This window comes from Erinaceus europaeus, chromosome 1 (assembly GCF_950295315.1).
Source record: "Erinaceus europaeus chromosome 1, mEriEur2.1, whole genome shotgun sequence".
In the NCBI taxonomy this organism is placed as follows: Eukaryota; Metazoa; Chordata; class Mammalia; order Eulipotyphla; family Erinaceidae; genus Erinaceus; species Erinaceus europaeus.
In genome coordinates, this window is record NC_080162.1 from 161,202,841 (window position 1) to 161,215,934 (window position 13,094).

At 38.2% G+C, this 13,094-nt stretch overlaps 1 protein-coding gene across 2 annotated transcripts in view; it reads left to right on the forward strand.

Moving 5' to 3' along the window:
* The window catches only part of CDH17 (cadherin 17), an 84,547-nt gene that overhangs the window by 45,914 nt on the left and 25,539 nt on the right, over positions 1–13,094 (forward strand). For both annotated transcript variants that reach the window (XM_060198981.1, XM_007537234.3), the window contains exons 4-7: positions 6,983–7,117; positions 8,855–8,993; positions 10,979–11,137; positions 11,241–11,431. In XM_060198981.1, coding sequence (XP_060054964.1) covers positions 6,983–7,117; positions 8,855–8,993; positions 10,979–11,137; positions 11,241–11,431 — 624 coding nt within the window. The remainder of the gene's footprint in view (positions 1–6,982; positions 7,118–8,854; positions 8,994–10,978; positions 11,138–11,240; positions 11,432–13,094) is intronic.

Genomic DNA, 13,094 nt, shown 5'->3' on the forward strand with positions numbered 1-13,094 from the left:
GCAAGGACCAAGGCCCAAGCTCCCAAGGACACATGGAAGTGCCTGCTTTGGGGGGAAATTCATGGTGCAAGCTCTTCTCTATGAAAAATAAGCATTAACAATTCCCTGGGAATGCTGGAGTTGTACAGGTGTAAAACCCAGCAGGCAAAAAAACAAAAGTTTCATCTAACCCTCCCTTTGTAAATTGAGCAGAGTGCTCACAAACAAAGCATGGACTGTGCATTTATTAGGAAAAAGAGAGATGTTAGGTGGCCCAGGGTGTAGAGTAGGAGATGTGTGAAGCCAAAGGGATTTCCTTATTAGAAGCAAAGACTGTGTTAGAAAAGACCGGGTGGGTGGGTGTAGGCATGCTGTAGCTCAGCAGGTTAAGTGCTCGCATTATAGTGCAGAAAGACCCAGGTTCAAGCCCCTGGTCTCCACCTGCAGGGGTAAAGTGTTATGAGTGGTGAAGCAGAGCTGCAGGTCTCTGTGTGTGTGTGTGTGTGTGTGTGTGTGTGTGTGTGTGTGTGTGTGTGTGTGTGTGTGTGTGTCACTGCTTAGCCCCTGAATACCCATTTTTTAAGTGATGACTTATGCTTCCAACTTTCAGACACATACAGATGTAATTATAGTATATGTTTAATAATTAATACAGTTTACGTTTATCCTTGTGAGGAACTGATAAACCATTCTCAATAGCAATGGGAATGTTTTATATTTTCACTACATTGTATAAGTATTCTAATTTCTCTACATTATTTTCAATGCTTGTCTTTTAAAAAATAATTTTATTGATCCTAGTGTGAATAGTTTTTTCCTTGTGATTTATGTTTGTGCTATCCTGATGACTAATAAAATTAAATATCTTTTCATGTGATTACTGACCATTTCTACACTTTTTTTTTTTTTGAGAAATGCGTATTTAAATCCTCTACCTATTTCTCCCATCCAAGTACTAACCAGGCCCGACCCTGCTTAGCTTCCGAGATCAGACGAGATCGGGCGTGTTCAGGGTGGTATGGCTGTAGACTCCTTTACCTATTTCTAAGTTGAGCCATTTGTCTTTTTATTTGGTAGGAGTTTTTTTTTTTAAATATGTTCCTTATATTTCTTGGTTAAGTTCAGTATCAAGATAGTATGGTTTGGAAATGTTTTCTCACATTCTGTAAGCTGTTTTTGTACTTTCTTGATGAAAGCATGAAAACTTTTTTAAAAAATTATCTTTATTTATTTGATAGAGACAGCCAGAAATCAAGAGGAAGGGGGAGATAAGAAGGGAAAAAGACAGAGAGACACCTGCAGCCCTCCTTCACCACTTGTGAAGCTTTCTCCCTGCAGGTGGGGACCAGGGGTTTGAACACTATAACATGTACACTGTAACATGTACAATCAACCAGGTGCACCACCACCTGGCCCCGAAAACCTAATTTTGATGAAGTCCACTTTATCTTTTGATCTTGTGTTTTTTATGTTACCTAAGAAATTACTGCCTCATTCAGATTCATGAAAATTTATGCCTGTGCTTTCTTCTAAGGGAACTGTCTGTTAGCAGCATTTGTTGAAAACACTTTTCTTTTTATCCCTGAATCATCTTACTAAGAAGCCAATAAATACAGCTAGCAATGTAGCTGACCTAGGTAGTGCACCTGATCTGCCATGCATGTGACCCAGGTTTGAGCTTGGCTCCTACCACACTGGAAAAAGCTTTGGTGCTGTCATGTCTTTCCCTCTCTTTCTGAACCAGGTAGTCTGGAGGGCGTAAAGTCCCCATGATATAAAAAAAGAGAAAGAAGGGAAGGAATAAAAAAAAGAAAGAAAGAAAGAAAAAAGGAGAGAGAGAGAGAAGGGAAAGAAAAAAAATGAGTTCAGAAATAAACTTCTTTATCTAAGGGCAATTATTTTATGCCAAGAGTTCTAAGTTGATATGGGAAAGAACGGTTAGACTAATGCTGGCACAACTGCCTATGCACATACACACAAAAGAACAAATTGGGACCCCTATCTCACATGGTACCCAAAATTTAACTAAAAAGCAAACCAAAGGTCTAAATATAAGAGCTGAGAAGAGTTTTTATCTCATCCCCATTCGTCAGAAATGGACCTTACGTAAGTGTAAAATTTTGTATGTGCATTTTTAACTTGATTTCATTGATCTATGTGCACCAGTACCATACTATCTTATATAATTCTAGAGTTTTGTAGTCAAATTAAGAAAAAACACAAACCGTAATCTTTATATTTATTTGTTTGTCGAGATGGTGGAGGGCTTGCATACACAATTCCACTATTTGGGTCAATGTTTTATTCCTTTTTAGTTCAGGTAGAGAGGCAGAGGCAAAAGAGTAAAGGAGAGACCCCATAGTACCATTCCACCATCCATGAAGTTTCTATGGTGCTTCTGTGTGGCACCTGTGGCCTGAACCTGGGTCCTCATACATGGCAAAATGAAGACTTACAGGTTGACCTATACCCTAGGCCTTAGAGTCAAACTTGAAAATTGGACAGTGTTAATTACTCCAACCTTGTTCTTTTTAAGGATTATTTTGGCCATTTGGAGTGCTCTATAATTTCCACATGAATTTTAGGAATAGCTTGTCAACTGTATAAATAAGACAATTTTAATTTTGATAGGGGTTGTGTTGAATTAGTATCTCAACTTGGAAAGTATTAACCTTTTAACAGCATCAAGTGCTCAAAACTATAAACCAGGTCTCAAAGCCTGGATTTTCTTTCAGTAATGTTTACTGGTTTTCAAATGTTGGTATTTCTCTGGCTAAATTTATTCTGAATTTATATTGTCTCTTTGAACTAATGATAGTTGAAATTAATATTTTCTTTTCCAGTGTGCAGAAATGCATTTGATGTTGGTTTTGATATTTGATATGATTTGATATCCTGAAACAGAAAACATTTAGGATTTTTCATATATAAAATCATATTATTTATAAACAAAGATAAAAAAGTTTTATTTTCTAGTGTGGATATGTTTTGTGTCTTTTCTTTGCCTAGTTGTGCTTGCTAGTAATACAATACAATGTTATATAGAAATGAGGACTCTTGTTTTGTTCTTCATATTATGGGGGAAAAAACTTTTAGTTTTTCACTATTCAGTATAATGAAAGTTTTTTTTCCCCTCCAGGGTTATTGATGGGGCTCAGTGACAGCAGTATGAATCCTCTGCTGCTGGTGGCCATTTTTCCCCCATTTTATTTGATAGGACAGAGAGAAATTGAGAGGGAAGGGGGAGACAGAGGGACACCTGTAGACCTGCTTCACCTGCAAGTGGAGAGCAGGGGCTTGAACCCAGATCCTTGAACAGATCCTTGTGTTTTGTACTATGTGCACTTAACTAGATATGCTATGACCCTGCCCCCATGAGTTATTCTCTTTATCAGATTAATAAAGTTACCTATTAATCCTGGATTGTTGAGTAACTTTTATTATGAAAGTTATGTTGAATTTTGTCGAATGATTTTCTGTCTCTATTGAGGCACTCATTTTTAATTTTTTTTTACTATCTATAAATTGATATTCATATATTGAACCAACCTTGAATCTGAGGTAAATTTCACTTGATCTTGAGGTATAATTAATTTGTATGTTGCTGAATTTATTTTGTTAATATCATGTTGAAAACTTTTGCATCTATATCCACAAAGGATACATCTTGTGATTTCATTGTGTTGTTCTCATTTGTTTATTAGATAATACTGGCTATATAGAATGAGTCTGTAAGTTTCCATTAACCTTATACTTTTTGGAATCATTTATGAAGGTTTACTGTTGTTCTTTTTTTACTGGGGAATTCATGGTTTATAATAAAAACAGTTGTTTGTATATGTGTAGAATTTCTCAGCTTTTTGCAAAACATTCTCACTGCTAGCCTTTAGGTCCTCCTCCACCAATATGTACCAGGACATGAAAGTGCTCCCCCCCTCAACACCCCCTGCCTCCCCACCCATGAGATTCCTACCCCAGAGTCCTTTACTTTGGTGAAATACACCAAACCCAGTCCAAGTTCTACTTTCTGTTTCCCTTTTCTGTTTTTCTCAACTCAGTCCATGATATATTTTCCTATATTTATCTTTCTCTTTCTGGCTTATCTCACTTAAGATGAATCCTCCAAGCTCCATCCAAGCTGAGGTAAAGATTCATCATTCATAATTTTTTTTGCCTTTGTTTTTTATTATTGTTGTAGTTATTATTGTTGTTGTTATTGATGTCGTTGTTGTTGGATAGGACAGAGAGAAATGGAGAGAGGAGGGGAAGACAGGGGAAGAGAAAGATAGACACCTACAGACCTGCTTCACCGCCTGTGAAGCCAGGGACTCGAACTGGGATCCTTACACTGGTCCTTGCATTTTGCACCACATGTGCTTAACCTGCTGTGCTACCGCCCGACCCCTGAATTCACCATTCTTAATAGCTGAGTAGTATTCCACAGCTTTTCTTAACTACTCATCTGTTGTTGGATATGAATGCTCCCAGGTTTCAGCTATTACAAATTGTACTTCTATGAACATAGGTGAATACAGACATTTTGGGGTAAATGTGTTGGTTCCTTAGGACATACTCCCAGGAGAAAAATTGTAGGGTCATAGGGTAGGTCCACTTCCAGCCTTCTGAGAGTTCTCCAGACTGCTCTCCATAGGAGTTGGACTAACTTGAATTCCCACCAGCAGTGCAGGAGGGTTCCTTTGCTCCAACAACCTCTCCAGTAATTATTGCTATCCTTTCTGATATAAGACATCTTACAGGGGTAAAGTGGTATTTCAGGGTATCTCTCTCTCTTTCTCTCTGGTGGGGTGGTCTCCAGGGGAAAGGTAACGGGCTGGTTCTTTCTCGCTCACGACAGGGGTGACACGAAGTAAAAGACACCAGGGGACTCTTAGCTTGCCTAGAATCTGAGTCCTAGACTCCCAGAATCCTAGAGTCCGTTTATTTGCAGAGTGGACATGAGTTAAATAGAAAAGCAATGAAGTTAATTATTGTTGAAATATGACAGAAATTACAGGTTTCTTAACAGTCAGCATGCCCCTAAAGTAGGGGGCTGGTATGACAGGAATTGATGAGATACAAGACAGTTATTCTCTATGACAGAAGCAACTTAATTATCCAAAGGTATTTGAGAGAAGCATAGGGGTTATTAAACCTGTAGGGTGAGACAGAAAGAAGATGGATATCAAAAGGCCATATAGTTTGGAATTTCTCTTGTCTGGGGTCTGAGGTGTGTGATGAAGTGTGTGATAAGGTGTGTTCTTCTGTGATCAGAAGGTGACTTTGAATAAGTGAATCTGCGGAGGGAAGTATTGGGGCTTCTGTGCGCCTGAGAGTCAAGAAGGAAAGAACCAAGTATGAGTTTCCCCCCCTTTTGCTCACCTTGGTTGAGAGAGACCAAGAGGTTATCTTCTCAGACCTCCATCCAGGGACGGGGGTGGTTCTCCCTAAGCTCTATCAGGCTTATACATGTTCCCAACAGTGGTATCTTATTATTGTCTTTATTTGCATTTTTCTGACAATCAATAACTTGGAGCACTTTTTTTTTCATATGTCTGTTAGCCTTTTGGATTTTGACTTTGGTAAATATTTTCCTCATATCTTGTCCCTATTTTTTTGTAAAAAGTAATATTAGTTATCCCATAAATAATCACTGCTAATTTTATTCACACTTGGTAAAGATTGTCATATTAGAAGTATCAAATTAAAACTGCTCTAAGATTATTTTAATATTAAGATATTATTAAGGGCTGAGGAAATTACAATAGTGGTCATGTAAAGAAACTTTCATGCCTGAGGCACCAAAGGTCCTAGGATCAATTCCTAGCACATTAGCTAGAGTTGCATAATGCTCTGGTAAATAAATTGTAATATATATATTTTTCTTTGTCACAATATTAGAAGTACTCAATTATGTCTTTCTTTTTTTTACCAGAGTTTTTTTTTTTTCTTCTTGGTCCTCAATGCCTGAATAATTCAGTTGCTCCTAGTGGACTTTTCCTTTTTCTTTTCTTTTTAGAGAGAGTCAGGGAGAGACAATATAACACTGTTCCACTACTCATGAAGCTTCCCATGTGCATGGTGCTCTCATTTGGTGATCAGGAGCTTGAACCCAGGTCCCTGTGCATGGTAAAGTGTGCACTCTACTAGGTAAAACATCAACTGGCCCCTAAATTACATTTTTTGTCTTAGCAAAAAAAAAAAAAAGTCACACTTAAAAAAAAATCTTTATTGGAGAATTAATCGTTTACAGTCAACAGTAAAATAAAATAAAATAAAATAGTTCATACATGTGTAACATTTTTCAGTTTCCTACATAACAATTCAAACCCCACTAGGTCCTCCTCTGTCTTTTAGGAACTGAACCCTCCCTCCAACCCCAGAATCTTTTACTTTGGTACAATACACCAATTCCACTCCAAGTTCTGCTTAGTGTTTTCCCTTCTGTTCTTATTTTTCAACTTCTATTTATAAGTGACATCATTCCACATTCTTCCTTTCTCTTTCTGGCTGATCCTCATTTAACATGATTAATTCAAGCTCCATCCAAGATGAGATGAAAGAGTTGAATTTACCATTTTTAATAGCTGAGTGGTATTCCATTGTGTATACAGACTACAACTTTCTCAGCCACTCATCTGTTGTTGGATACCTGGGTTGCTTCTAGGTTTTAAACCACACTTTTTAATGTTTCTTAGAAGATGGTAACACTCTATAGCTTTAGATATTCCCAAGACTATCCTATTTAACTCTAGCTACAACTGAAAGTATCAATTTGCTTATGCTAGTGCATGAATTATATCACATATTTTTTCCTTGGGTGTTAAGTAGTTAATATGCAAATAGACTCAAAATGTATCACTAATCATTAACTCCCTATAAATTTTTAAAAATAATTATTTGGTGATTGAAAACCTAAAGAATATAACCTGAGATTGGAAAGCTGTATTGAATCTAGAACATTATTTTACCTTACTGCCTGGTCTAACTTTTTCCTTTGTTCCAGTTTAAGGCCAATCCTCCTGCTGTGACATTCAAGCTAACTGGGGAAACAGATGGAATATTCGAGATACAACCAAATGGATTGTTGTATCACACCAAACCCCTGGATAGGGAAAGGAGAGCTGTTCATGAACTCCAGGTGGGTTAAGACCAAAGGACCCTAACTTCAACCTATTGTGAAAGTATCATTGGTACTTCCACTCCTGTGACAGCTCTCCATTGACATTAGTGGCTGTCACTGGTTCATGTGGCAATTCTGCTTACATTACAGAGGGGTATGCCAAGATTCCTTTTGCCTTAGGATTTTTGATTAGGGTAGCCCAATTTACATTTCTAAGACTCCAAGATGACATGTCTTTCTCAAGTGTTTGGGTGCCTGGATCAAAACCAGGCCAACATTTCTTTGCTATTTCACTACTATGTGCCTGTGGATCTTGTATTCAGCCGCACAAGGAAAGCAGCTGGGATGGAATTCTTAAGGACCTCGCAAAAAGCAGAAGTAACTGAAGGCCAGGAACTGACTAAAACACTTCTCTCTTCTATAGTTTCCACTGCTGATATCTGAATACATGGGAATAGTGAGAGCTTATTGCAGAAAAAATAGAACATGTTCAAAACTTTCTCTCTGGCACCTTCTAGTCTTGTGCTTCATGTTTACCAGTAAAATGATGTTGTAAGAGGACATGGAACTTCTGTAACGTTAAGGATCTAAGTTTGTTTGTTTGCCACCAGGGTTATCACTGGGGTTTGGTGTCTACACAGTGAATCCACATCTCTCCTGACTGTCATTTTTATTTCCTTTCTCTCTTCCTTTCTCTTTCTGTTTTTTTTCCATCTTTCTTTCTCCCTCCCTCCCTCCCTCCCTCCCTTCCTTCCTTCCTTCCTTCTTCTTTTTTTCTTTCTTTCTTTCCTTCTCTCTCTCTTTCTTTCTCCCTCTCAGAGATATAAATTAAGAGAGAGGAAGGGAATAGAGAGGGAAGGAGATGTAAGGACTCAGGTTCTAGCCCCCTGTCCCCACCTGCAAAGGGAAAGTTTTGCAAGTGGTGAATCAGGGCTTCAGGTCTCTCTTTCTCTCTCTATCACCCTATTCCCTCTCAATTTCTGGCTGTCTCTATCCAATAATAAAGGACTTCCCTGGACAGATGACCTCACTTCCCTAGAACCCCACCCCATTAGGGAAAGAGAGAGACAGACTAGGAGTATGGATTGATCTGCCAAGGCCCATGTTCAGTGGGGAAGCAATTACAGAAGCCAGACCTTCCACCTTCTGCACCCCATAATGACCCTGGCTCCATACTCCCAGAGGGATGAAGAATAGGAAAGCTATCAGGGGAAGGGATGGGATATAGAGTTCTGGTGGTGGGAATTGTGTGGAGCTGTACCCCTCTTATCTTATGGTTTTTGTCAGTGTTTCCTTTTTATAAATATAAATAAATAAATAAATAAATAAATAAATAAATGGGAGGGAGGGAGAAAGAGAGACACCTGCAGCACTGCTCCACCACTCATGTAACCTACCCCCTGTAGATGGGGACTAGGAGCATGAACCGAGGTTCTTACACATATTAGTGTTTGTGCTCTTCTGGTGTGCCACTTCCTAGTTCCTGGGCCTAATTATTCTTATTTCGCTGATTCCTAACTATTTTGGAAAGAAGCATATCCAGTGCCTAGAATGTCTCACTGCTGCAAAAAATCCAGTCCCAAATAGGCAAGTTTAACTGGTAAGATATTATTTTAACAGCTCCCAGTTTGGCACCTTTCTTCCTTATTATCACATAGTGGTTCTTTGAAAAATGATTTCCTGTAAGTGACTGTAGGGCTGTGTGATCTGAAGCCCAGGCTCACCAAGATTGTTTTCTTTTTCTTTCAATATCAGGTTTCAGCACTGGATGCTCAAGGAGCTACAGTGGAGGGCCCAGTCCCCATCACTATAGAAGTGAAAGACATCAATGACAACCCACCTAGATTTCTCCAGTCAAAGTATGAAGGTTCCGTAAGGCAGAATTCTCGCCCAGGTAATAACCAGGTGCCTAGAGGTATTTATGGAAAGATGTGCGTTTATCAGGCAGTAGATAAAAATCGGCATGGCAGATAGTTGCTGGTTCTACTCATAAGCATTTACTATCTTAAGTTTCAAAGCAATCTCAGAGTTTTATTTTCTCCATTATTCTAGAACATGGCCTCTTGACTTAGGTACTATCAACTTGTTGGGCTGAACTGTTCTTTTCTCTACAGTAGAGAAGGTTAGAAACATTCCTGACCTCTACTGACCAGATGACAGTAGCAACACCTCCCCCTCAACTTGTGACACCAAAGATGTCTCCATACATGGCTCAACACACTCTAGGGTGGGGGTAAAATCACCTCCTTTTGAGACCCTCTATTCTTTACTCCTCCTATTCTTAAAAATGAGCTTATTCTTCCATATTTGTAGCTTTATCCTTATGGTTACTGCTGGTTCCAAGTTACCTCCTCTTCTTTCCAATGCCCAGTTATAATTCATCTCCTTATTAATTTTTAAGCTTTTATTCTCACAGAAAGTCCCCCATCAAGCTATAGTTGTGTCTGCAGACTTTACTAAATATGCAGGTAGATAAATGAGCATCTGTCACAGTAGTACCCACAATATAAGACTGCTGAGTTCTCAGAAAGACTCTTGGTCATTCCATCAAATGACAGTCACATTTCTTTGTATGTTTTTTAATCTTCGATATCTCATCTTTCAATATTGACTTCTAATAACTCTATTTTGACTTCTAATAAAAAATATTCCATCCACTTGATAGCATAGAACAATTTTCCTCTGTCCCTAATGTTGCATGCCAAAGACTCATTAGTAATCTCTAGGATGTAAAAATATTCTAGGGCTTACTATTTCTCCCTTCACCGAATACTATACTGCAATAAAAAAATACGATGTCCTTTTGGATAAAATGGGTAGAACTGGAAGTGATTATGCTTAGAGATGAAAGACAACTACCAGATAGTTTCCCACTCATATGGCATCTAGAGAACTGATACACATGAACTTGAAAAAAGAAAAAAAAAAAAAAAACAGAAGCAAGTGGAGGTGGATAGCATAATGGTCAGGCAAAGAATAGCATAATGCTCATGCAAAGAGGCTCATGCCTGAGGTGCCAAGGTCCCAGGTTCAATGCAACACACCACTATAAAAACTAGAGATGAGCAGTGCTCTGGTAAACAAACAAACAACAACAAAAATATACTCAGAAACAGTTTCTAAGACTTGTGAGAACTATAGTGGTTATTTTTGGGAGGTGAGAGGGTGGTGACACAGAACTCTTTTGATAGGTGTGCTGTGGAACCTATACACTATAGTCTTACAATCTTGTAATCACAAAAAAAAAATTATATGAAATATGATAAAAGAAAAAACTGAGAAGAATGGTTTCATTGTAATCTTGAGAAATATTTTTAATGTTCAGATTTAGTGAAAATAGTTGGATTGTCATGTCTGGTTTTGCATTTAATCTGCTGTCAAGGAGAGTTTTGTTTGAATCCGATGGGGGGAAAAAAAAATACTTGTATCACGTAGATATGTACTTAAGAAGGGAGGAATTCCATCCTACTGCTTAAGATTAGTGTGGCTATACTTTGATACTATAAAAAAAAAAGTCAACAGGTAGTAGTTTCACAAAGTTAGTTATAAGATGGCATCTGAAACCACAATGCCCTTTTTGAGTGTTCCTTTCTGCTAAAATCTATTAAATTATCTTGTGCTGTGAATAGGTCTTTTACACATGTGAACTTTTACTCCATAAGCACCCCTAAGAACATTCTCAAAGGTTCCTACAGATCCTGAACCTTACTTCAAAAATGTCATTTTAAACAAAGGGGAAAGAATAAAGATTTGTCTTTCTCCCACTTGACAGGATTTATGCTGTCCCTATCTCTATCCAGTCTAGCTCTACATTTTAAAAGGTAAAACTGTAATGTATTTCAATAAACTTTTTTTTTCTGGTTATGTTTTGTTAAATAGGAAAGCCCTTCATGTATGTTAATGCTACAGACCTGGATGATCCAGCCACTCCCAATGGCCAACTTTCTTACCATGTTCTAATCCAGCTTCCCAAGGTCTCTGAAATAATGTACTTTCAGATCAACAACAAGACAGGGGGCATTTCACTGACCCCCGATGGTGAGTCACGGAATGCCTCCATAGAATTGAGTCAGAAAATGGAAGCTAGGTCTGCATCATCTTCAGAGACATTTCCTTTGCTCTTTTGTCCTACTTCCCATAGGATCTCGGTCACTGGATCCCACTAAGAATCTTAACTACAATTTGGTGATCTCAGTGAGGGACATGGGAGAACATCCCTTCAGTGATACCACATCTGTGGATATTACGGTGAAGGAGAATATTTGGAAGATGCCAGAACCTGTGGAGATTATAGAAAACTCAACTGATCCTCATCCCATCAAAATCACCCAGGTAGTGTCAAAAGAGCACACAGAATATTCTCCACTGGTACTCTTACTGGGAACATTTTTTTTGCAGAGTATAATTATAAAGCCAACTACATAGACACAGTCACTGGCCCCAAATCTCTCAAGTTTACCATCATGAGTAAACTCTGGACTTTATCATATTAGGTTCAGAGATTTCTATATTTGAACTGTAAAAGAGAACTTGACCTATCTTCATTTTCAATGTAGGTGTTAACTGATATTTGTTGTTCCTTGTCAGTTGTGTGAGCTAGACATACAATACACACAGCATGTACGTAATTTAAATTTGGGGTGGTAAATATCTTTGAAGGGCTGCTGCTTGTTCTTGTGGGGGAAATTAGACTGCAGGATGGGTCCGGAAAAGGCAGTCTTTACCACTAGAGACTACCACCCCTTCCAAATTCCACCTCACCTGTGTGCCTCTCCCTTCCAGAAAGCTTTTTCCCCTCCCCAAATCCAGTACTCTCACTTTGGGGTCTCTCCAATAGTAGTTTCTAGAAATCCTCTCTGGCTTTCACCCATATCTGTTTTTTTCTTTCTTTCTCTTTCTTTCTTTCTTTCTTTCTTTCTTTCTTTCTTTCTTTCTTTCTTTCTTTTTCTTTCTTTCTTTCTTTCTTTCTTTCAATGTTATTACATTTTTAATTTATTGGATAGAAATAGTCAGAAATCAAGAGGGAAGGAGGAGATAGAGAAGAAACGAGTCAGAGACAACTGCAACACAGCTTCATCACTAGCATCACTAGCTTTCCCCTTGAAGGTGGGGACCATGGGGTGCTCTAACCTGGGTCCTTGTGCATTGTAACATGTGCACTCAACCAGGTGCATCACCACTTGGCCTCAAGATCTGATTGTTTTCTAGGAGATCAGCAGGCTCCTTAATGTGAAAAATGGGCTAGTGAGAGCATGCTGGATTTGAAGCACAACCAACACTGTATTCTGCATTAATTTAAGGACTGACTATTAACAAGTCATTTTACTATCCTGAGCTCCCTCTTCTCATTATAAAAAGGGGATAAAATTGGACTCTGGTTTGCAGGGGGTATTAAATGGGGTAGTATCTGTGAAAATACATAAATTACATAAATGTTCTAACAGAATGTCAGTCTATATTTTCCATAAGATATACTTTAAAAATTGTACTATTTTATTTAGAAAATATCTTATTTACTTATTGAGACAGAGAGAAATTGATAGAAGTGGGACTGATAGACACCTGCCCCACTGTAGATGGGTTTTTAAAAAATTAATTAATTAATTTAGGATAGAGACAGGGAGAAATTGAGAGGGAGTGGAGATATAGAGAGAGAGGGAGGGAGAAAGAGAGACACCTGCAGCCCAGCTTCATACTCCTGAAGCTTTTCTGCAGGTGGAGACTAGGGGGTCATGTTGTTTTGTTTGTTTGTTGTTTTCTTTTTTAATGATACAGTTGTTGTTAAATAGTGCTAGATTGATCCTCAGCATCATGTATACTCTCTAATGTAAATGGACTTTTATTTATTGACTGCTAAATTGATGAACCTCAACAATAAGGGGAAAGACTAAATATAAGAAAGTTCTCTGACTTAACAGCTAAGAAACGGTATCAGAATTGAGTCATGAGAATTTCAGCCTTCAGTATTCAAGTCTTTCTATTTATTATTTAGGTT